Genomic DNA, 24,404 nt, shown 5'->3' on the forward strand with positions numbered 1-24,404 from the left:
GTGACTTTGCCCAAAACCAAGTTTTAAAAAGCTGTTTTCTTTGCTTGTGCATTCTCTCGTGATACCAACTTCCTTTACGGCTCAGTCCTTTATGAGTCCCGTGGAGGAGAGCGGGACACGTGACTTTGGCACGGCAGAGATCTGCCACATGTTTCAGTATTTGTTTGTTCTGCACAATAACAGAAGTACAGATTTTAAAGTTTTAACTTTATCTTCTTTTAATGGAGAGTTAACTTTGAATTTGGATTTGTTGTTATACCATGACTTAAAACTAAGCTTTTAATGAGCCTGTGTGTGTGCGTGTGTGTGTGTGTGTGTGTGTGTGTGTGTGTGTGTGTGAATCAGTGTATGAAGTGTTCCTCCTTGCCTTTATGAGCCATGACCATCTGTCAGATGACAGACCAATCAAGGCTGCTGAAGTGGTACTACAGAGCAGAGAGGCAATAAGATGCAAAGCTTTTTATCTGCGTGCTCAGATATTATCCTCCAGATTTTTAGACAGAAGTTTCTACAAACAAAATCCAAGAGAAAAAAATAATAATCGCCATATATCTCATTTAAAGGCCAGTTTATAGCTTCTGAACATTTTTGATCTTTATAATCAATTTATTCTTTGCATATCTCCAAACATAAAAGTGCACTATTTCAGAGTTTTTTATTTTCTCTATTAGACCTCAGTTTAAAATAAATTGAAGTAATGTCCAAAGCATTTAGTTTTTGTATGCTACACGTGTTAAAACTTTACCTTTAATTTGTTTGGCTTTATTTCTATATATGACACGTGACGTTACGGCTTGATAATCATTGATTAAACTATTCTCTTTATTCATGTTTGTCAACCTGCCTGCGATACACAGAAAGCTGGACGTAAATATTTCTCCTGTTCAAGTGTCAGCTGGAACATAAATGGAAAACCTGATGTTACTGAGAGGTAAAACGAAGTCAGACTTCTGCAGCAAAAATTTGCTTACATTTATTAGTTTCTTACTCCTCTTGTTCTTCCTCTGACTTCATTTTAAACTTACAAGCTAACTTTGAGTTGTCTTCATTGAGTAAAAACAAATGTGGTATTGCTAGTTCAGATTAACTTAGTTATTCAGCTGGTTGTTCTTGTCAACAGATAAATTTACAAAATATGCCCAAATCTCTTGTGTTTTTGCTGCTTTAATCATACAGAACTGATGCAACTTTTGAACACGCTGACTGATGATACCAGAGCTCGTTCAGCTGATCCCTCGATTGGTAGACAACAACAAGCTCTAACTTCCTGAGGCACGGCGCCTTTGTTTCATTAGACTTCAGTCCTGCAGTCAAAAAAATCACACCGAACCCTCTGCAGATCCTCCCTCACTGCATCCATCAATCTTCTGTGGTCTTCCTCTTTTCTTTCTCCCTGGCGGCTCCATATTCAACACCCTTTGTCCAATAAATTCACCATCCCTCCGCTGCTCGTGTCCAAACCATCTCAGGTTCTAACTTTGTCCCAAACTGCTCAACCTGAGCTGTCACTCTCACTGAAAATCCGAACGTCTTCATCTCTGCCACCTCCCTGTCTTTTTATTAGCGACACTGTCTCCAAACCATAGATCATAGCAGGTCTCACTACCATCCTGTAAACCTTCTCTTTCGCTGTTGCAGCTGTCCTTGTGTCACAAATCACCCCCGACACTCATCTCCATCCACTCCTCCCTGCCTTCGCTCTCCTCTTCACCTGCCTCTTGGTTTAAATGGCCGATGTTTGGCAAGCTGACTTCTAAATTACAGGTTTAACTAATAACGGCAGCAAAATGCGAGCTTTAGGTCAGAGCAGTGCAAGTAAATAATTAATTTGTAATGGCTGAATTCCAATTTGGCTTCTTCAGATTCAGGGTCCCAGTGTTAATGCCGCAGGCTGATTTTCACACCATCATCACTTACTACCACTCAAATAGAACCGAGTTAATGTTGTTAGTCACAGCTGGGCTTTTATTTCTTTCACAAGTCAAAATGTGAAAACATTTAAAGCGCATGTTCACGCAGATGACTTAACAGAAAGCCCTCTGCACAAAAACCACTGCTTTGCTATCATGACTCCTTTTTAAACTCAAAGCTGAGTGGGAATATTTAACTCAACTTAGGCCGAGATTAAAGTCGGTTAGTTCATGAAATTGGATTTTTTTCTGGTCACGACTGTCTGGAAAAGCTGCCAGTCAGAGCTGTTTGCCTCCTCTGTGAAGTGCTGTGGGACGATGCAGCTCCTCTGTGCTCTTGCCCAGATCGGCTTTGCACATTGGTTTGTCTCATTTGAAGCTGCTCACAAACGCAGATGCTACGGGGAGGATTTTCTCTCCTGAGAAGTGCTGTTTCTCTACATGCAACTTTTTACAGAGCTGGACTGAGCTGCGGATTGTGAGGCATCCAGGCATGTATCTTAAAAAAAACCCAGCATATTTGTTTTGATGGGAGGCTGGAAGAATCGTATAACACGGAAGGCATTAATGAATTTTATTTAAGGTGAAACTATTGTATTGGTTATTGGTTATTGGTTATTTACATTTATTTGGATTTGTGAGCATAACGCTTAAAATCAACAAAAGATCAAGGAGATTCAGAGGCCAAAAAGTCAGTAATTGTCAGTTTCCTCAGTAATTGGCTGGAACTCTGCATTCTTCATTTGATTTAAAAAAAAAGAGAAACATCTTCAGCTAACAAAACAAAGTTCTGTTGCTTTTTTAACTCTTGGGGTCTGCCATGTCCTGGATGGCAGACCTGTGTTTATGCAGGTCGAATAATCCCAGCTTTCCATCCCACACGGACTTTCACCATCTGACTGCAGACACTCGTTTTTATGAGATACCTTAGCTCTTAGGTTGGTTTAGGCAAAAGCCACACAAAACAGAATCAGGCACTTTCCCGTCTGCATGCAATACGTTTTTAAAATGTGTTCAAATAGGATAAAAAGTGAACAAATCCTTTCTGAACGCTTCGTTCAATTGCATATAAATACCTGATGAACCCAGTGACAATTAATTATCCTAAAGCTGTAAAGAGCCTGGATCAATAAGTCATCTTGGAGAGGGTGAAGGTGAAACTGTACAACAGAGAGAAAAAGAAAGTTTAACATTAGTTTTATTTAGCCAAGGGCAGCAAGCTGGACAGGGAATAAATGCTGCTAATTGCTCTGCTTCCCTGAGTATTGATCCGGTGGGTTTTAACATGGACAGAAAGATGGATGGCTCCAAAATGGGTTCATTTGTTTAAGTTGTAAAGGTGTGTGTCTAACTGTTTCTTTGCTACAAAACCGAGTGAATGAATGAAAGACTGAGTGAATGAATGGATGAACATGATAAAATACAGCTGCTTGTTTTGAAGTGGTCCAAGAGCCTCTGTATCTTTGAAATGACATATTTAAAAAAGTGGATAAAAACATTTGCACGGTACTGTAAGTGTCATAAATAGATTCAGGTGTTCAGAAATATTCTAATATCTTGTCCCAGTTCTCATAATGATGTCAAAAATTTTGTAAAAACTTCTCAGATTGTAGTTAATGAAAAGATAAAATATTTTTTGTTTGATTTGGGTTTGGATTAAAACTTTTCTGCAGAATGGCATGTTATCTGTGCTTTTATATGATATATAAAGCCACTACTTTTCTGATTTTTCTACTGGTCATGTTTAAAGTGTAAAAATCAAAGGAGGTTTTCTTTGCTTTTCATAAGTAATTAGATGTCTGTCTGCTGCATTTTTTTATCTTCTGCTTTGTTCATACAGTTATGTTTAATGTATGCAACAGTGTGACTGAAAACCATCTTCTGTTTGCTCTCAGGATGAGTGGATCTCCGGCGACTCGTTCATCAGGGGCAGATCTCACAGTTCAGACGAAAAGGCCCACGGCTCGGAGACTCTGCCGCCAGGTGGGAAACTTCTCCTGCTGCCGCAATCTTCTTCTTACTTCATTCTGAAAATACGGTGAAAAAATATTACCTTCTGAGCTAGGTTTTTCTCCTCCTCCCATCTTGCTCTGCTTTGATTTCTTGATATAAAGTAGTTATCTCTACAGGTTTCCATTCTGATCACCACAAATCTGCATTTTAAGCATGTTTTGAATTAAACATTGTGGGTTTTCGTTGCACTTCAGAAACCACAGCATCACTGGTGACATGTAAAAAAACTGTGCTTCAAATCTTCTCCGAGTTGATTTGGCAGAAAGCTGGTGGTCTAAAATGCTAATACTATGCTATTAATTTGGATGAACTGTATTCATCAGCTAAAAACTCATTATTAAAACACTTTTTTGGGGGAAAAAATGACCCAAGAATTATTGTCCTTCCCTGGCAAAGTCTGAGAAGCCTTTCATCCAGACTGCATCTTGATTAACAACAGTTTATTCACTGATTTGAGGACTTTCTCATAGTTGCAGTAAGTCCAGGCACAACTAGAGAGGAAGATTGGGCTGCAGCGGTTTAAATAAAGCATTTTTTTTTCTTGTTTCTACATCTCTGTTAGTGTGTTTTTAAATAAATGTATGTTGCCATAAGTGAATTCTCGAAGCAGTTTTTAGCTGCTCCATTTCCAGGTTTGAAAGGATTCATACATTTTTCATTCATGCATTCATTAATTTTTCACAAATTTGGGTCAAATTACAAAAGACTCGACCACAAACTGATGAGCTCTTTAGGCAAAGTGGGCTTGGTTTGTTGCCAACGATCATTTTAACATCCTGAGCTAAGAGCAGTCCCACCTCAGGAGGGCTTCCTCATTTTGTTTTGCTCATACTTAAATCATCCATGCAGTCGCTGTGATTTCCACTTCAAAAACTATACAATATAACAATTCTATAGTGTAGAGTGAAATTACAGTACTTCTTAATAGTTAAAGCCATTTTATTTGCATTTAATGTAAAACAGAAACACTGCAACTGTTGGTTCTTTTTTTTTTCATTTGATGTTGATTTCTTGTTTTCATCAGTAGCTGACAGGTTTCCTGCCTTTAACCTGATGTTTTGTAATTATTTGGCTACTATTGAGTCCAACATTGAGGGTCTTTTTTAAAAAATATATTTTTTTATTTATTTAGAGACCTTGCTGGCACAAATGGAATAACTTGCGTAAGACTTTTCAGTCACAATTTCCACTGGTTCATTCATTGAAAACTCAGTCAAAAGACTGAATTCAGCTGAATTCATTCACATTTTTTAGTTTTTATGAAGAAAATCCATAATTGTCCCTTTTGTTTCTGAGATATGAGGCCAACTGATTAAAAACAGTTTCTGATATTTGATCAGGATCCCTTCAGGAGCTGAAGAAAGATTCATAACGTATTGTTTACAGCTGTAACTTTAAAGAACGGAAAGGCTAAACAAAGATAATGTAGATTATACAACACATCTAAGTGTTCTTTCTGAAATCCAAAGGTATTTCTCTTTGTAAATGTGGTGAAAGAGTTGCGTTCTTATCTCTTGACATGTTTAAACTGCAGCAGAGAGTAAAGACAAACAGCTGTCTGACAAACACTTAAAACGTTAGATCTAAGAAGGTATCCAGCATAAATCACAAACTGACAGTCAACGTTTCCTCACATTCCACCCACACTTCTACAAACACCGTGTCGATCTAACGCCGTGAAGGAGGAGAGGGGCTGATTCATGATTTCTCATTCAGCTCTCATCGTCATCTCGACTTGAAGCAGCGCCAGTCGGTGCTCCTTCTTTTCAATCCCGTGACCTGCGACTGCCGAACAGTTACTGCTTTTATTTGATCCAGCCGCGGAAATGGAAATTCCATTTGAAAATCAAAATGAGGAGGATTCTGCTTCGGAGCGGGGAGGGATTTTACTTTCAACAATCGCAACTTATCACAGTATCACATAAACACTGAGAGCAGGAGAGATGAGCAGAGAGAAAGCACAAAGAATAAAGGAGACGGAGCGAGGAGGGAAACCAAATTGTTATTTATAAAGGGGTTTGCAGTCTAAATGGAAAAAATAGATGAATAAAGCAAAGAAGATAAAAATCAGTTAAGGCTCAGGTTCTGTATTTGAGCCCATTTTGGTGCCTTATTTCAGAAGTTTTTTTGTTTTTTTAATTGTTAAATGCCTTTTATTCTGAATATGTTCAGTCTGAACTACAAGCATTAATTTTACCTGACATGATAGAATGATTATAAACCTCGATACAGGAACAAACCAACATTTACTCTGAGCGTTCAGAGATGTTAGACCCAGAAAGCAGTCTCTCGTTTGTGTGTTTTTATCTCAGCTGCTTTAATTGTTGTTGTAGCTGGTCCTGCTCCGTGTGTAGGTCCGTGCTGTGCTGTACGAAGCAGGTAAACTCCCATGATTCCCTTCATTTGGGCTAAAAGTCTCTCGTGAAGTGAGGAGTAAAGATGCGTTACATTCGCCTCAGACGTCGGATCTCTGATTTGGGAATTTCTCTGGATTTTAAGCATTCAATTGGTGTAGCAAGATGTTCACTAATGGAGGTTATACAGTCCTCCGTGTGCCGCTGAAGTGTAAATAAAATGTTTATTACTGCAGCTATTACTACTTTTTATGCAACAGGCAGCCATATTGGATGTGAAGGTCGAACCTTTAACTTTAAAAGTTTAAACCAAAGTTTACAAAGAAGCAAGGGAATAGAGTTTGTGTGTGTGTGTGTGTGTTAATGTAATACTTTAGAAATGATCTTTGTTAGTGCTGTTATAATTTAAGTAATATTACTGATGACTAACGCCTTTTTATTCTAAAGAAATATTTCATCTTGGAGAAATCAGGTCATGGATTATAAATGTGTGAGCAATTAATTTAAAGTTTAGTTGCTGAATCACTGAAGTTTATGAATTTCTTGTTGCTACATGCATTTATTATTGAAAATAAATCTCATTGCATTTCCAATATGCTGTAGGATTGTGAGTGTCACTTTTGATTAAATATTTTAGAGCCTATTTTTATTCAAACTTTTCTGAAAACTAGAAAAGTTTGAATGCTCTTGTTTTTATCTGCAGTGGCAGAATAAGTTTTATTCTCCCCTCTGTTTTGAGATCCACTCTCCACCCATCCTGAGTTGTGTTGTGTTCCAGTGTGTGAGATTTATTTGGCCCTTTTAGCAGAAATGCAATATAATATTCATAACTCTGTTTGTTTTAGTGCAGGATTGCATGCAAATAAGACATTAATTACCTCATAAAGAGGCTTTTACTCGCTGGAGTCCACCATGACGCATAATCCTGTTTCGTCCAGAACAGACTAATGAAACTCTGACTTTAAACAAGTTATTTTACTCCACGTTAGATTTTGTCTCGTTTTTATCAGATGCTGTTGCTGCTCTTGTTGAAAATGTGATCAGGAGAGCGGTATAAATCTTTTATGTTTGGCTTTTGTCTTGTTTTATGTTTCTTTTGCCCATCGCTCCATCGTGTTTAATTACGCTGTAAATCTAAACGTTGTCTACAGATTAGTTGCACCTTTTGTATTTGAAAATGAAAAATGAGGTTTCAGACTTCTGTGCATTTCCCCAGTGATGTAAGCCACCGACTTTACAAATGAGAAGATTCATTCCTTTGCACATTTAGTGTTTTGTCCTCTGAGCTGATTGGCAGAGGGGTCACAGATCAGTAAAGATGTCAGGAGCAATCATAAGCGAGAACCCCTCATTTGGAAACATGGCAGCATCGAAGAGCGACTCGGCAAATACTCCAACGATCAACAGGCAGTGAGTAAAAGGTGTTCAGAGAGGAAAGGAGAGTCGAGGGAGAGTGAAAACTGTTCCTGCAGCTGTAATGGCAACCAAAAGATTATAGTCTTGTCAGACCAATACAGAGCCACAGGGAGACAACAAACCACTTTCTTAGACTGAATGGGTGTTTCTGCTGAAAGGCGTTTAGGATAGTGGAAGAAAAAAAGTCAGTAAATACTTTTGACGATCAGAGATTTGAACAATCAGGGTTTTCTTACAATGGCACTGGCTCGGCAAAATACGCCATAGAAATCCTAATGCACATGTATTGATTCCTCCTAAAGGCCACATTCACATACTCTACAAAATGGAAATGGAAAAAGCAAACCATATTACAGCCTACTCTCCATAAGAATTAAGTAAATGTGTATTTATTACATAAAAATATGCTGTCCTGCTCTTGTTAGGTTCTGTAAGATTAGCTTATTTGACGTTTTTCCTCTTTAGCACAACAACAAATCCACATGTTTGGCTGTCATTAGGCAGAACTGTGACAGAAATTTTATTTTTAAGCCAGTGAGCGTTGCATCCCACAACTGGAGGAGGATCCCAACATTAGAAAAAGACCAAACTCCGTGTTCATTCATGTCGGTATCAGCAAGGACATCACACTGTTACATGCGGCTGGGTCAGTGTTTTCAAGTCGCAGGCTTCTGCTAATTAACATGCCAGACACATCACATGCTGCAAGGGAAGACACTCACACACACACACACACACACACACACACACACATAGTTTGTCTTCAAAGGCTCAGTTTCTGTCGGCCGTGCACATGCTCATTTATGCTGATAGATACTGAAATCTCACATTACCACACGCTTAACACAAGTTATTAACAAGCAGCTCCACTCAGTTAATGAGTTGTTATTAGTGTGTCAGCGTCTCATATTTTGTGATAAGCTGTGAAATTAAAGACGACAACTTTGCCTGTTTAGTGCACTGTGATCTCACCTGGAGACACGCCGATGAAGTGTGTTCTTTAAAATGCAACAAACTGATCGTTCAAATCTCATTTTCTAAGCTCCTGTTTTAGGCTGCAGCAAATTATGAGCGTTGGTGCACATTTTTTAATTAGTTTTTTTTTAATTTTCTTAACGTTTTCTGACTGGCTGCAGTTTCAAACAAGTGCTCTTTTTCTGTGTGTGTTTTCCATCTTTGCCGAAGTAGCCTTGCTCTGTCTCCTGAATTCTGCTCAGCATATTTATGCAGCATAAATTTCCTGTCAGCCTCTCTGAGTGCCGTGTTGTTGCCTCGTCAGGCAGCAGCTTGAAGCAGCGAGCTTTCATTCCTGCCACTCTTGAAGGATCCTTGCATCAGCCAGGCTGCTGCCTACATTTTATATTCCCACTGATGTATCCCATTCATTACAGAGACACACTTCAGCCTTTGTGATGGTCTACGGTGGTAGCTTTTATTTTTAGAACGTCCTGTGGTTTATTTATCATTTTTTCCACCAGAAAACCACCTTGAGTGAATGTATATACCTAGAAAACCTTGATTTATTGTTTCTTCTTATGTGGTCGAGAGTGTATTTGAATGTTTTAAAGTAATTTACAGATTTGTTATGTTTGATTCCTGTCATCATGTGAAATAGCTCTGGTTCTTGAGGTTATCTTTTAAGTGCTTTTATTTGTATTTCTTTAAAAACCTTTGTACATGTCTGTCTGTGTGTGTTTTCAGGTAAGGTGCGCTGGCAGGATTTTGATCAGGATCTGTATGTCGGAGCTACGGTGGTCCGACCGGGTCAGGACCCTTACGCCAGAAACAAGTTCAACCAGGTGGAGAGCGACAAACTTCGAATGGACAGAGCCGTTCCCGATACAAGACACGATCAGTACGTAGCCCTTCTATGAAAAGAACCCGAGAGTCATTAAAAGTGAAAGCACAGCGTTGTTCCTCCTAATTATATCTGCTCCACGTCTGATTGCAAGTGTTCATCCTGTTCTTTGTTGCCTGTCGATTTGAGTAATTGGCACCAGACTTGGATAAGATCTCCTGGGAACTTCCATTCATTGTGGTCTGTCAGATAAAACCAGGAAGTGCCTACAGAGCAGATGTGCCTTCATTTTCTGTCCCAATTATAAAACACCCCCCGTAATGGTCGCAGATTGTCTTGTTTGTTAAACTGATGGAGAGACAAATTGTGACAGGATATTAGCATGACTCTTTAAAAGAAATGATGTCACAGCGAGCTTGATGCCATGTCTGCCTCTTGTCCTTTTTCATTTTCTGATTAGATTTTAATTTAAAGTGTAGGAATATGAAGTTTGCACTGATCCAGTGTTTTCCTGAACTCTTAACAACCTTTTTTTTAATTGTATTTGTGCACTTTATTAACAATAAGAACTCAAAGTAAACTACTTTGAGTAAATGGGCAACATTTAAAGTTAAACAGTGATGTTTTTACATAATATTTTAAGCTAAAAAATATTAAGAATCAGTCTAGCATTGAATGGGAATGCTTCTTTAATTTCAAATTTATTAGCTTAATAGTGACAGTATGTGGCAATTTCAGTAAAATAACAATTGCTAATAAAATGTCTTCCTCACAGTTTGCAGCAAGTATCACATCTCTTTAGAAAGATATGCTCTATTGTTGGATTTTATTTAGTTTTTTTCTGTTTTACTGTCACTAATCATCCCACTCAAAATAGTGCATGCTTGTTTTTTAGCTTTTGGGTAACAGTGAGCTCCACAGTCTGTTCTCCAACTCTATAATGTTTGTCAGATAAACATCTAGCCTTTTTGTCACGTTTTGCGATGTTAACTTCCTGTAATAATTCACCTCCCAGAAGACTACATTTAAGACATACATTTATATCTGTGTTGATCGTATCTTTTATCCTCCCAGAAACATAAAAAACAAAGAAGTCTCCGGTCATGTTCTTTGTTGTATTGTTTGCGCTCAACTCTGAACACTTTTGTCTTCATGTATCAGTGGCAAAAATAAGGCTCAGGTTTAAAACGTATAGAATTTCTAAATAAATACAGATATAAATAGAAATATTTTCTATAGAGAGTGCCTCAGAACTTCCTAATTTTGTATTAATGCGTCAGAGATGTATGATTTTAAAACATTTTTTGAATAATTTACCCAAAGGAAATTGGAAAGGGCTGAATCTGGTGCGTAAGGCACCATTTGAGCCTTGGTCTGGGTGTGTCGGGTTCATGTGGAGGAGGTCGCTGTCTCTCTGGAAATGACTGTGTTGTGGTTTATGGTTAGACAGTGTTAGTATAACAGACCTGCTTAAACCAAACAGGATACTTTAAACCACGCTGAAGTATTTCAATTATTTTTTTTTTTCCACAGCCAGACTGAAGAAATCCTTGTTATGACTGACTCTTTTCTTATCTTTACCCTGGAGAGATGAAAACTCTTTAAGATCGTGACGGGTATATTTAAGAGTATTACTTCCACCAGTACTTTTAAAATGAGTGAACACTTTCCTTAGGTTTTCACATATTTTACCAGCAAATTCTGTTACATTTCTTATGTTTCAGCAGGAGCAATAACGGAAGATACTGTTTTTCCATCATAAATATAGAAATGCATTTATAGTTTTTAAACATACACATTGAGCGATATAAATAATTAGGACTAAGGAATTAAAATGACTGCTGTTGTTATCCTGTTTAGAGTATGTCATTAAGTTCAGATTTATTTATTTATTTTATTTTATGCAAGCTGCGTTTGTCAAGATGCACGCTGTTATTTAAGGGCTATTTTTAAAAACGTGTGGTCTGACCTCACTGATCTATTGACCTAACTAGACAGCTGGAGCCATTAGCCTACTAAAAGTGCAGGGACGCATCTCCTATTGATCTGGCACTGATGTGTCATTTCCACAGTGCACTTCAGTGCAGATTAAGAGTTTCCTGAATAGGAAAGCTTCCTCCTTTTATCTAGGCCATTATCGAACGACTTTGAAGACGGAATCAAAAGAACTTTTAGGTTTGTCAAAAACTGTGAGGAAAATGGCTTTTTGTGAGCGCAAACTCTTCAAGACGACCTTGCTTCAAGATTGATGCAGATGCAGTGACTCCGCTCTGACAAATGGAGAGGGAGAAGAAAAGAAGTCATAAGTGGCCTTACGCTGATCTGCAGCAACATTAAAACACCTCAGTGTCTGATTAAACACCCGTGAGCTGTTCAGAACAAAGTAAATGTGATTTATGCCGCACCTCACAGTTTGCGAGATGGAAAGAATCAGCAGCTGGGTCTGATATCTTCAGGATGCCCTGAAATGTCTGAGTCTGAACGGGTCAGAGCTGCTTGAGTTAGGCCGACACAGTGCTAGAAGTGTGGTCTTAAAGTTGTTGCTGATCAGTGACTATAAATGATGTCCACATAATTTGTTACATTAGCTGTATTTTTAGATCTTAACACCCTTTTAATCATTGCTCTCTTCTCGTGTGATATCTTGTCTCAGTTTTAAACTGGGCCAGGATTTGTTTGTGCCAACATGCAGACAGTCTCTTGCGGTTTTGCTCCTTTGTATCCCAAACCCCTGTCAATCGCAGCTTCAGCAAAGCATCTTTCTGTCTATCTTGAGTGTATTCATGCATCCTTTTTTTGTGTGTGTGGATGGAATCCATCTTATTGTTTCCAAGGATTAAAAACTCTTGTTCCTTGGAGCAGTTCCAGCTTGCGACTTGGCTCCTACATTCAGCAATATGTTTCTGTGTGTAGGAGCTTGTGCACATGTGTAAGCATATACTTCGTCATTTTTTATGACACCAATGTCTGAGTGTGTGTTTTTTTTTCTCTGTGTGTGTAGCTGTAAACATAAACAGTGGAGATCAGACCTGGCAGCCTCCAGTGTTGTCATCACCTTTCATAACGAAGCTCGCTCTGCTCTGCTGCGGACTGTGGTCAGGTCGGTGTTTACACCCGTTTATTCCTAAGCTTCTTTTCATATTTGGGTTTGTTTTTACCCTGAAATGCCTTTTTTTTCTTTCTGTTCAGTGTCTTGAAGAAAAGTCCTCCTCACTTGGTCAAAGAGATTATTTTGGTTGATGACTACAGTGACAACCGTAAGTAATGTCCAGAAACCTATTAAGCAAACAAACCTGTTAACATCAGAGGGTGAAGCAAGTAAAAGATGCTGCTTTGTGTTTCAGCGGAGGATGGAGCGCTGCTGGGAAAGATAGAGAAAGTGCGAGTTCTGAGAAACGACCGCAGAGAAGGTACTGAGAAGAAAGTGTTTTAAATCAAAAAACATACATTATTCATTATTGTTTCATTACGAGAAGGATGAACTGATCTGTTGTTAAATTAAAGTTGTTTTTGTTCCCTCTCTCAGGACTGATGCGTTCAAGGGTCCGTGGTGCGGATGCCGCCACAGCACCAGTTCTTACCTTCCTGGACTCTCACTGTGAATGTAATGACCACTGGCTCGAGCCATTGCTGGAGAGGGTGGCTGAGGTACTCCACAAACGCACCAAACACTTCAACCCCCAATGCCACTTTGTAATCATGCGCACGCCCCGATGAAACGAGTAGAAATGTCACATTTGTTTCACTATTGACTGATTGCAGTCATTTGAGCTGACTGCGATTGTTGTGCTTGTTTCCCTCCTTCTTTATAAAAAAGAAAAAGAAAAAACAGGCAGCTGACACTAAATAAAATGTATTTCCATCAGAGTTCACATGTTATTTGCCACCATTTTGACCCTTTTCTTCTGCTGTGGTTCAACTGCTTTGTTTAGTTTTGGGCGCCGACAGTAGAAGTGTGCTGGACCTCGCATGGAAACAAAGTGATAGGGTCTGCACAGCATAATTGTTATGATCAGAGGCTCTCTGATACGTGCAGCTCTCTGTAGAAGACCACAGCTTGGCAAATTGTTGTGACCTTTCAAACTTGTCTTTGTACTTTGATTTGTGTGGTTTGTCAGTTTCTGTGGAGGTCCGTCTGCAAACACAGTCCTGCATGTGAACACTGTCTCAGCCCATTTAGACCCTGTTTAAAATGATAAACGCAAACAAATTAAGACATCTTGAATCTGTACTCATTCTCAGTCTAGTAGCTCTTTTTACGCTATTGTTATGCAATATGGAGGCAAAGACATGATTCTCTTTAAGACAGTTTTAGTTGTTCACACATGAACCAGTCGAGGTGAACAACAGTTTTTGCTTGTACACATGAAGTAGACATTAGTAAATCATTGGCATGACAGCAGCATCATTAATAACAATGTGTAACTCTACTTACCAACTCTGCCCTGTGACTACCTCTTTCCGCCTCAGAAGCATAAAAGCATTGAATTAACTTCTGCTCCCCCATGTTGCCTTTATCAATTCACATTTGTAAGAAAGGGGTGACCACGTTGTTCAGTTTATAAAAAGAGGAATGCGACCTGTGTGCAAAATCTAAATAGGTTCATGTCTGAAAAAAACGAGTCTTCAGAAAACCTAGAGCTTATTCTCAGGTGGTGTCAGATGAGGTCTCAGTAAGGACGTAAAACTCATAATTCAAGTTGCAAAGGTAAACAGGTCTCACCATATAAGAAGGGAAAGCGTAAAAACTCGAAGGAGGCGATCTGTTGAACTTACAGAAAGAAAAGATGAAAAGTATTATTTATTGAACACTAGTAAAGGCAGAAAACCAATTAAATTGTTTATTACAGTTATTTAGGAGTCACTTGTCAAGTGAAAGTTCATCACTCTGACAGTTTAATAAACAAGGCAGAACTAAAATGAAAAGATGTCTAAATAGTTCACACGTATCCTGTAGAGCAGCTTGGCAGCTGATTGGAAAACAAGACTCCCACCAAGCTACAGAATACTGCATGAAAGCCGCAAAAACAATGAGAGCGTTTCAAAGGGAACGTCTCAGCTCAGGATTTAAAAACGTGCTACGTCCCACCGCTCACAGTGGCTTCATGACATCAGTTAATTATTCACGTGTTTATCGTTTTCCTCCTCCCTCCTTCGCAGAGGTCAAAACCAGCGACAAAGCAGCACCGCTGGAGCTTTGTAGTCGGTGTTGTGTTAACGCAGGTGTAAAATACAACAAGGGCAGCCTGTAATCCCCAGGAATGTTTGGACTCTGTCAATAATAAACTGAAACACATTTTCTTCTTGTTTCCTTTATCTGTTTTTGTCAGTACTGCAGCTATTTTTACAAGGAAACGGTTTAGTAGTAATTGAACAACGTGCGTCCTGATTGACTGTTATTTTAATCTCAAATGAGTCATTTTCTGTCAAATTGAGGTTCTTGAAATATTTATCTGTTTTGGCTGAACATGATCCGTTTCTGCATTTGATCTTCAGAATGTCTTTTGTTTCCAAAAAAAAAAGTCTGTAGCCAAATCCAAAACATTTTTCTGTCAGAGTAATTGGCTTTGTGTTGCTTTGCTTTTGCTGCTTTCATAAATGATCACAACAGCTCACTTCACTTTCACTACGGAAAGAGAAAAGGGGTAAAACTGCAGTCCTTGTGGTTATGAAACTTGTCGTAGAAAAATGTCTCAGGCCAGAATAAATGAACTTGCTCAGTACCTGGAGGCTTGTTTCTGGTTTTTGACATTTGGATCATTTTAGCATCTTCTGTGTGATGTGGCTGAAACTCGAAAGACTCGCATCACGCAGCAAATTGTGTGGAAATGACAAAACCGCTCTACTCTCCATCCTACCGTGTAAACAAAGTAATAAACCAAACACAGATCGTAAATCAAACATGTGAACCTCTGCTTCTGATGGGCTCATTCACTCAAAGCCTCCTCAGAAGGAGATCTGTATCTCTGCCCCAGTTTCTCCCTTCATTTGATTTGCAGTAAATATATCCAGATGATCCAGATTTTATTTTCTTTGTTTAGCTTCTGTTCAGAAAAGCCAATTTTCATTTGTCTGTCTCTCCCTCTCAGGACAAGACTCGAGTAGTTTCGCCCATCATTGACGTGATCAACATGGACAACTTTCAGTACGTGGGAGCGTCGGCCGATCTGAAAGGAGGTAACAAACACACACGTGACGGAAATGTTAGCAGTTTCAGAGGACACATATCTATAATCTAAATACCAGCTAATTAATGCCCTCACATCTGTAGTTTGTCAGTTTATTAACTTCTCGAGTGTTTTGTTGGATAGCAACAACTATATATAAACTCGCTAAAAACATCTATAAAACCAGACTGCAGTTTAATTTCCATGAGTGGTTCTAATTGTTCTGCTCTTTGGCCTCTGTGGTTTTGTCGATAGGCTTTGACTGGAATTTGGTCTTTAAATGGGATTACATGACTCTGGAGCAGCGGCGAGCCAGGCAGGGCAACCCTATCGCCCCCATAAAGTAAGACACACACACACGCTCTAACAAAGTCACGACTTGATCTAAGTGTTCACACACGGCTGACACATCCGGCCGCCCTCCATTCTCCCGTCTCCTCCAGGACTCCAATGATCGCCGGAGGTCTGTTCGTCATGGATAAAGAATACTTCGAGCAGCTGGGGAAGTACGACATGATGATGGACGTTTGGGGCGGAGAAAACCTGGGTGAGTGCTGCGATCTCTGAAAGAATCACTCGGCCATTGTTTATTAGCCGTCTGAAAGCTTGGACCTCTTCATGAGAGAAAAGAACAAGACATCAAATCCAGTGATTTGGATTGTGCTTGGAAAGTAGCAAGTGAAGAAAAATTTACTGTAAATCATTACTTTTCATGCATTTTTAATGGTTAGCCTGATATTTTGGGGGAAAAGTATCCTTTTTTTTTTGCAATTCTATAACTCATGTCTGTAAAGTACAAAGCTGAAGCCAGTTTGTATCTTTATGAGAAAGATCGCAAACTTTCTGCTCTATAAGAACCTTATTGTCTCCCCAGATTTAGTCTTAAATATCATTTTTTAAAATCTGATGCAAACATGAAAGTGAGAAATGGGGTAAATAATATAGAGGGTGATGATATTCGGTGCTTTTCAACCATCAAATAAGAGGTTTCTATTTTACTGGATCTCCACGTTTCTCTTCAGAGTTATTTACTCTGCTTTCTTTTGGACTTTAAAAAAAAAAAAAAAACAGTTCTAATTTCAAGCTAAACTAACCTGATTCATATTTCTGGTAGAACAACAAAAAGTGCTTTCAATTTACCCTCATAAGTTCTCTTTTCTTCATGTATTTATCAAATTCTCACACTGGTCTTTCCTGTCATAAACAACTGTAGTTTCATTTTATGTGAATTTTTGTGTTTTTGCCTCCGTGTTTTGCTACCCACTCATGAAACCTCCACTCCCTGTGAGATGTAGTCCTGAAGTAGCTCCGTTTATGTCTCACGCTGGATCAGGAGATCATCAGTGTTTTCATGCCAGGAGCACGATAAACAGAAAATCCTTCAGTGATTGTTGTATCCATGTGAAAGAGCCCTTCCACGGTACAGTGGATTTTAGAAAATCACAGTGGTGCCGTGATAATGACAAGACTGGAACATCAGAGTGAAAATAACTGCAGTCTGCACACAATGGAGATCATTTTCTTACTGCGCGATGGCATAATTGCAGCTGTGTCTCCATGTTGCTTTTGTCTGAATTCAGTTGGGAAATAAGTAAGAGTGAAGAGCCGACACAGTTATTCACGCTCCTCTCGAGGCGGCTGGATCGACAATTCGGAGGCTGGTTTACTCCTCGGCTCATTCAGCCAATTATCATTCAAGCCCAGACTTTGTTAGAAAGCAAACATAATATTATCGACACATTCAAACATTCATGAGGAGCAGAAACCCCAGTTTAACTCTGCCATGAGTCACAGACTCCTTTTTATATCTAACAGATATCTAACTTTAATCTTGACCTGTGTGTGTGTTTTGTTCTTTCATTTTTTTTTTTAGAGATCTCGTTTCGTGTGTGGCAGTGTGGTGGCAGTCTGGAGATCATCCCCTGCAGCCGAGTGGGACACGTCTTCAGAAAGCAACACCCGTATACGTTTCCTGGCGGCAGCGGGACCGTGTTCGCGAGGTGACACGCAGACAAGCTCACAAATACAAACTGATAAAATAAAACGGCCACCAAGCGGGCTACATCTGTCATATTCATTTATCGTCTCAGTTTCAGCATTTTTCACGTTTTAGATTGTCAGTCTTTTATTGAACAACTTAAACAAGCTTTGACATGTAATAAATGTCAAATATTAACTGTAAAGACACATGAATCTAACAATTTGAGATCTTAAAGAGGCTTTTAACCGTCCTTTAGCTCACCAGTAGGTTGCCAGCTGTTTTTCTTTCCTGTGTGTACGAAACTGTTTTGTATCGGTGGCTGAATATTAGAAAGCTTAAGATTCTTATGATTTGATTGATGTAAATCGATTCACAATAAGGGGACCACAGCAGCAACTTCAGCAACAATCAGAACAGAAATTACAAGCAAGCAGCTCACCTATAAAGCCTCCTGGTAACCCAGTAATGGATATTTTTCAGCAAAAGTTGCCTTTTTATTAACCAGACTTCAGTTTAATAAAACTTCATGTCAAAAAGCGGTATCATTACGTATTCCCACAGATTTTTTTGTTACATAATTTTAATTAGCTGGCGGCTGTGCCTGATCTCTTTGCAGAACGTGTGTGTGTGTGTGTGTGTGTGTGTGTGTTGGAACCCAGCAGAGTGAGAAAACGTGTTGCGGTAATTCCGTGGAGTCACGTCCGATCTGTAGGTAGTTATTTAACGTGGCTCGTTCAGACTGTCCTGACTGGATGTGAATCCTGAATCCACACCTGTCTGCGGTGCACTTGTGATCCGATCAGCCAGGATTTGAACATTTGAACAAACCTTATGTGACGTAATCAAAATCCTCAGAAGAGCTTTTAAGTTAAAACACGGTTTATTTTCAGTTTAGCTTCATTTTATGAGAAAAGTCAGATAACCCATAATCTGCTATCATATCTAGCTTCAGAGCGCTCCTGAAGTAATATGTTATGGTTTATTTTTTGTTTCTGTTTTTTTCAAACATATGAATCATCTCAGATATCAGCGCTATAGCTGTTTGCCTCCAGTCCTCCTTAGTGAATCACTGAGGCTGTGTTTTTGTGGCTAACCAAACACTCATAAACATGTCTCACTGAGCTATTATTGCAAGATTGCAGGATTGATTAAAAAATAAAGCAATCAATAACAACTAAATCTAGAAAATCAGTTCTCCCCATGTGCTGTTTTTTAAATAAATGTGACGCGGGACACGCAGCATAATCATTAGGCTTAATTAAAGAGTAATGTGATACATAGATATGGATCTGTTCTTCAGGGGTGAGTTATTACCCCTGGAAATGTGCCCAACAAACTATGTTGGTGGTTAGAAGGAACATACACATGAATCAACAAACATACCGCAGGGGTTTTGACATTCTGTGGCTTCCTTTTGGTTTTTGCAGTGATGGGTGCAGAATAGTTTTAGAATCAGTTCACTGATACCTTAGGGCTGAGTGACAATTCTTTAATGGCAAATGGAAAAGTGACTTTGTAGCTCTCGCAGCTTCACAGTCTGACACATCAGGATGTCAAAAGTAAACGAGGAAATGCCTTTGTCTTAGCAACTGTTTTTTTTTTTTTTGTCTGTTTAGTTTTTGTTTAGTTTTTTTCTAAACTATAAAGAAATGCTTGCTGTAGAAATCCTGAGCTGAAATACTGTAGGGTGTATTCCCTGTTCAAAGTTCAAACCGAGTGCAGCGATGCTATTTTCTGTCACGGTGCAGAGAAGGGGCTTCAGTTTTTACCCCCTTCTTTCCCTTCAGTGTGAATAAAGTCCCAGACAGAGTTCCTGCTGGCAACTTGGGGGAGCTACAAGATGGCAACTGTTTTGTTTGCCTGGATGGCTTTATAATTGTTCTTAAGGGATCCGCTTTGCCTACACAGCCATGTTACAATGAGCTTTTTGAAACTAGGCCAAGTTGCTCTGAAAGTTCAGCTCTTTTCTTTTACTGTAGTGCAGGTGGATTAAACACTACTTGTGCAGAGTGCAAGGAGGTTGCACTTAGTGGCACTTTGGCATCTTCGGCTCTCCAGAGTCAACTTCGTCTTTTGAAACTTGAACTGAAATGTCACAGGCGTCAGTGTGTGAGCGTCATGTTTGGAAATATTTGGAGTTAGTTTAGCAGAAGACTTACAAACTAAAACTCCCACTCATTGTTTTAAACACAGATGTTCACTGCAGCCCAAAAAAAAATTGAGTTTTATATTTTTTCCTGAGTAAGAAACGGAAACGTGCAGCGCCGAAATGTTTCAAACAAAAGAGCTGACGGCAGCTTTGTTGAAACATCTGTAAACAGGGACATTTCAGAGACACAGAGTCCTTATTGTACCATAGCTGGGTCCAAATTTGAAGTGAACACTTGATCTTTTAGCTTTTGTTTGGATTTGTAGGTTTTTAGCTGTGAGTGTTTAAAGAGCCCAACAGCATCAAACTTTAAATCTCTTAAGCAGAAATAATAACAGTAAAATATAAGTTTTTTACTCTTACTTCACCTGACAGTAGCGCTCACAGTTACATCAGGAGAAAAACTATAAATAAAAGCAAGATAAACACTTAAATCATGTTAAATTTCAGCTGCTGTGGAGACATTCAGTACCATGAGTATTAAAAGTAGAGCTCTACTTGGACAGATCAGCCTTGCCTCTCCTTTAGTTTGGAGCTGACGGGTTACATCTGTACACTTTGTCCTTCGCCCCTCACCTCGCGTCATTTTTCTTCTTCTCCGTCCTCCCTCAGGAACACAAGGAGAGCCGCAGAGGTGTGGATGGACGAGTATAAGAACTTCTACTATGCTGCTGTCCCCTCAGCGAGAAACGTCCCCTATGGAAAGTGAGTACTGTGAGCCATCAGCACCAGAGGATTTTAAACATAAGAAAATCACTGTACAATCTGTCGTTTCCCCTCTCTGTTTCTGCAGCATGAGGCTGTTAGTAGGGCAAAATATATATAAAAAGGATATTATTTAAAGCCTTCGATGTGACTTTATCATGTCAAACAAAAATGAAGAATCAGACTCTTTATTCTAAGTTTAAAATTATACAAATTGTTGCTTTTTTGTTTGTTTTTTGCAAATCATTTATTGACTTTGTGATCACCTGATGTTTGCGTCACCAGCAAGTCAAAGCTGCACATTTCGCCTTCTGTTTATTTTTGTTTTTCACCTCTTCTCTGTGCTTTTGTTTGCCAGTCATACAGTTTCACACAGCTTTATAATGACAAAACGGCTCATTATGTGGCCTTGTGTTAACATGTTATTTTCCCTAATGGACTGCCTTTGAGCCTCCACTTTCTCCCCTAACAAAATCACCATCTGTGGCTGTAATTGAATGAAAAAAGAGAGACATATTGGAACCAAAAAACCAAAAACAGAAGTGATAAACCACTGAATGTGCTCTCCCTCTCTCTCTCCCTGTCCCTCAGCATCCAAAGTCGTTTGGAGATGAAAAAGAAATTAGGCTGTAAACCATTTAAATGGTACCTGGAGAACGTCTATCCAGAACTGAGGTAAGAAAATAAGGACTCTATTGACTGATGTGATACAACACACAGTACTGCATCCAATAAAATATTATAGAAACTGAATAAATTGCTTAGGAGTAGCAGTTTGAAAGTGAACTTCTGTATTTAAAGAGTTATTTTTAGAAAGACTGAGATGACACTAATGACTAACAATTACCAGCAGTGAATATTAAAGTGCAATATAAGGTTTGCAGTTTGTCATTAACATAAATGAGTATAATATTTCCTACACTTCATGATACATATCTAATTTTGAGCCTCTTTTTGTTCATGTTCTTTTTTTTAAATGGTCTTGATCAATATTTCTTCAGGCTTTCTGAAAGTCTTTAAGTTTTGTTTTCTTTGGCTGCCTTTTCCCTCATATTCTGTCCAGTATTTGATCATTTTCAGATGAATATTTTTTATTTGGCAGACTACCTTTAATGCTTTAATGCTGACCTATAAATCAATCAGGCTGAGAAAGCCTCCTAAACTGAAGGGATGAACCAGTCAGCATATGTCAGACAACTTGGCAAAAAAAATCATTTTAAATCGGATCTTTATTCACTTTGTTGCCAACAGTTTGTCAGAAAGGCACAGTTTGTTAGTGAATCTATGGAAAATACCCAAAATAACACACTTTGATAAAATAAAATAATATTTTAGCCCCAACAAGTTTATTTCCAGCTGAAAAACCTGATCTGCTGCTGCTGATCTACTCTTTGCTGGATTGAAGACACAACTTTCAGATACTGATCATCTGCTGTATTTAGGCCTGAAACTTGTTCTTCTTCACTTGTCTACATTCCTCATTTTTAAGCAGACACCGCACAAAAGGCTGTCATGTTCAGTTACAAAGACTAGACAGAAACTGAGTGGGGGGCAGGAAAAAAGAGCCAGCTCAAATCCAAAGAAAAACTTTAAAGACCTTCAGAAAGTCTTGAGAACTATTGATCAATACTGCTTTGAAAGATTTCAAGAATGTCTGGTTTCTTGGTGGTAAAATACAAAGAAGTTAGAGGTGGTTTAATACTTTTGCATCATTGTCTTGTTTAAAAGAAATTGTGTGGTTTGCTTGTTTCTCGTTTTCTTTCTGCCATTTTCATTGTTAAACTCACTGAGCCTGCTGAACAACAACGCAGAAATGTAACAGGGTGACTCTTGGGTGGACAAGCTTTTGTACTGTAGTCAAAGAAACTTGTTAACTTTTCTTCCCGGTCCAACTCGTTTAGGTAACCATGAAAATGAAATGGGGTCCCCACTGCCGTGTCAACACTCTTCTTTATTAAAACAATAAAGGAAACATAAAAACTCTGCGACACAAATTGCGGAGCTGGCTCGTAACTCTCCGACTCGCCTCTCTCTCTGCGCACACGCACACATCCAGCGCACGTACCTTGCAGTCACGAGCTCGTGCGGGTTGCCAGGTCTGACATGTTTCAGGCAAAACCTGTAAGAACGCCGTTGACGTGTGTTTGTGTGTGTTCAGGGTCCCAGATCACCAGGACATCGCCTTTGGAGCCCTGCAGCAGGGAGGAAACTGCCTGGACACCCTGGGACACTTTGCTGACGGGGTGGTGGGCGTCTACGAATGCCACAATGCAGGCGGAAACCAGGTAGTGTTACCACGGCGACACACGAAGGTCGACTTAAAAAATGCTTTCTTCAGAGAAACCTGGGTGGCAGATGGTGGGGGATGGTGGGGGGGGGGGCAGCAGTGAAGGAAGTAGGATGTTGAAGGTCACAGTGGGATGCTTTTAGTAGAACAACTCAAAAAGATTAAAGAAAGTTTTTAATGCTAATGTCAAGGGAGACAAGGCTTTAAAAGCCGAGTTTTTCCTTTTAGTTAGTCAAAACTGAACACTTTCAGTACATGGAAAAAGAAACCTTTACAAGTTGTTTTTTTTTTTTAAGAAGTGTGGTATAAATGTAAAAAGTGTCTGCTGGCAGCAAACGTTTTCTACATCCCATCTGCAGGATAAATTCTCATTTTTTTCAGGTCTTTTGTCAAAGTGGGAGAAAATATTTACAAGCAAAATGCAGTTTTTCTGCTGTTAAAAGCTCCATTTATAAGTGAAAAGTACTGCAATGAAAATTTCTTATGCAAAAGTATCGCCTCTCGTCATAGATTCATTCATTTAAATCACAACCTAAAATAATTTAAAGAAAACATTTTTTTAAAAAGGTGAAGGTTTTAGTAGTTTCAAATGGACTAAAGGATGGTGTTATTCATGTTTCATATCATTTAATAACCTCTAAATTATTTGCATGCGAGTCTCTTTATTAAGTAAAAAGTACTTTTTTTAAAAAAAAAGTCTAGAATTTTTTAGGCGAGTAACTAATGCTATTACTGCAAAAAATAGATTTTTTTTCCCCAAAATGTCAACAGAAGTGTCCGTTTTTGAACCCTTCAAATATATAATGTTTATTTAGAGCTAACAGCATTAGTTTCAGAGGATTGTGTGTCTGATGAATGTTGCACTCGTTTCTGTTTGTCTGTTTGTGTTTACCCGTGTTCATCTGGCTGCAGTTTTGCTTAAATAAAAAGACTCGCAGATGTGGGGCAGAAAAAGCTGCTGTCGTGGGGAGTTAAAAAAAAAAAAAGTTAGAGACCATCGGCTGTGCTTCCTGTTTACCATTATCACGGGGCGGTTGCTGCTTCTTGAGCGGTGATTAGCTTTGGAAATGAGAACAGCAAACTCATCTCAGTCAACTCACTTTATTAAAACACTTTTCTTGTCCTTTTTATTTTTTCCGGTGACTTTGAGTAGACGGGCGAGCTTCTTGTGCTCGAAGCTTGGCAGAAGTGTTAATTTAATGTGTGTATCCGCTCTTGTGAAGGAATGGGCCCTAACCAAGGATAAGTCTGTGAAACACATGGACCTGTGCCTGACTGTGGTGGACCGAACCCCAGGATCTCTCATCAAACTACAAGGCTGTCGAGAGAACGACAGCAGACAGGTAAACAGCAGACAGGACACATAGCAAAAGAAATGCTTATTTGTACAATTGGTGTAGAGTTTCATGTCTTAATTATTATTATTTTTATTTTTTTCTCTTCTCCAGAAATGGGAGCAGATCGAGTCCAACTCAAAGCTCCGTCACGTGAGCAGCAACCTCTGCCTGGACAGCCGCAGCGCCAGGATGGGCGGACTCACCGTGGAGCTCTGCAGCCCGAATCTCAGCCAACAGTGGAAGTTCACCCTCAATTTACAATCATAGGGGGCGCCACAGACCCCCCC

General features: G+C 39.1%; 1 protein-coding gene across 1 annotated transcript in view; it reads left to right on the top strand.

The window, feature by feature from the left end:
• Window positions 1–24,404, top strand: part of galnt2 (UDP-N-acetyl-alpha-D-galactosamine:polypeptide N-acetylgalactosaminyltransferase 2) — a 48,167-nt gene extending 23,763 nt beyond the window's left edge. The window contains exons 2-16 of the mRNA XM_017418635.3: window positions 3,806–3,893; window positions 9,395–9,548; window positions 12,493–12,591; window positions 12,681–12,748; window positions 12,836–12,901; window positions 13,018–13,139; window positions 15,581–15,668; window positions 15,914–16,001; window positions 16,102–16,205; window positions 17,532–17,658; window positions 20,401–20,493; window positions 21,085–21,168; window positions 22,652–22,778; window positions 24,004–24,123; window positions 24,229–24,404. Coding sequence (XP_017274124.1) covers window positions 3,806–3,893; window positions 9,395–9,548; window positions 12,493–12,591; window positions 12,681–12,748; window positions 12,836–12,901; window positions 13,018–13,139; window positions 15,581–15,668; window positions 15,914–16,001; window positions 16,102–16,205; window positions 17,532–17,658; window positions 20,401–20,493; window positions 21,085–21,168; window positions 22,652–22,778; window positions 24,004–24,123; window positions 24,229–24,384 — 1,584 coding nt within the window. The 3' untranslated portion in view covers window positions 24,385–24,404. The remainder of the gene's footprint in view (window positions 1–3,805; window positions 3,894–9,394; window positions 9,549–12,492; window positions 12,592–12,680; window positions 12,749–12,835; window positions 12,902–13,017; window positions 13,140–15,580; window positions 15,669–15,913; window positions 16,002–16,101; window positions 16,206–17,531; window positions 17,659–20,400; window positions 20,494–21,084; window positions 21,169–22,651; window positions 22,779–24,003; window positions 24,124–24,228) is intronic.

This window comes from Kryptolebias marmoratus, linkage group LG15, assembly GCF_001649575.2.
Source record: "Kryptolebias marmoratus isolate JLee-2015 linkage group LG15, ASM164957v2, whole genome shotgun sequence".
Lineage (NCBI taxonomy): Eukaryota > Metazoa > Chordata > Actinopteri > Cyprinodontiformes > Rivulidae > Kryptolebias > Kryptolebias marmoratus.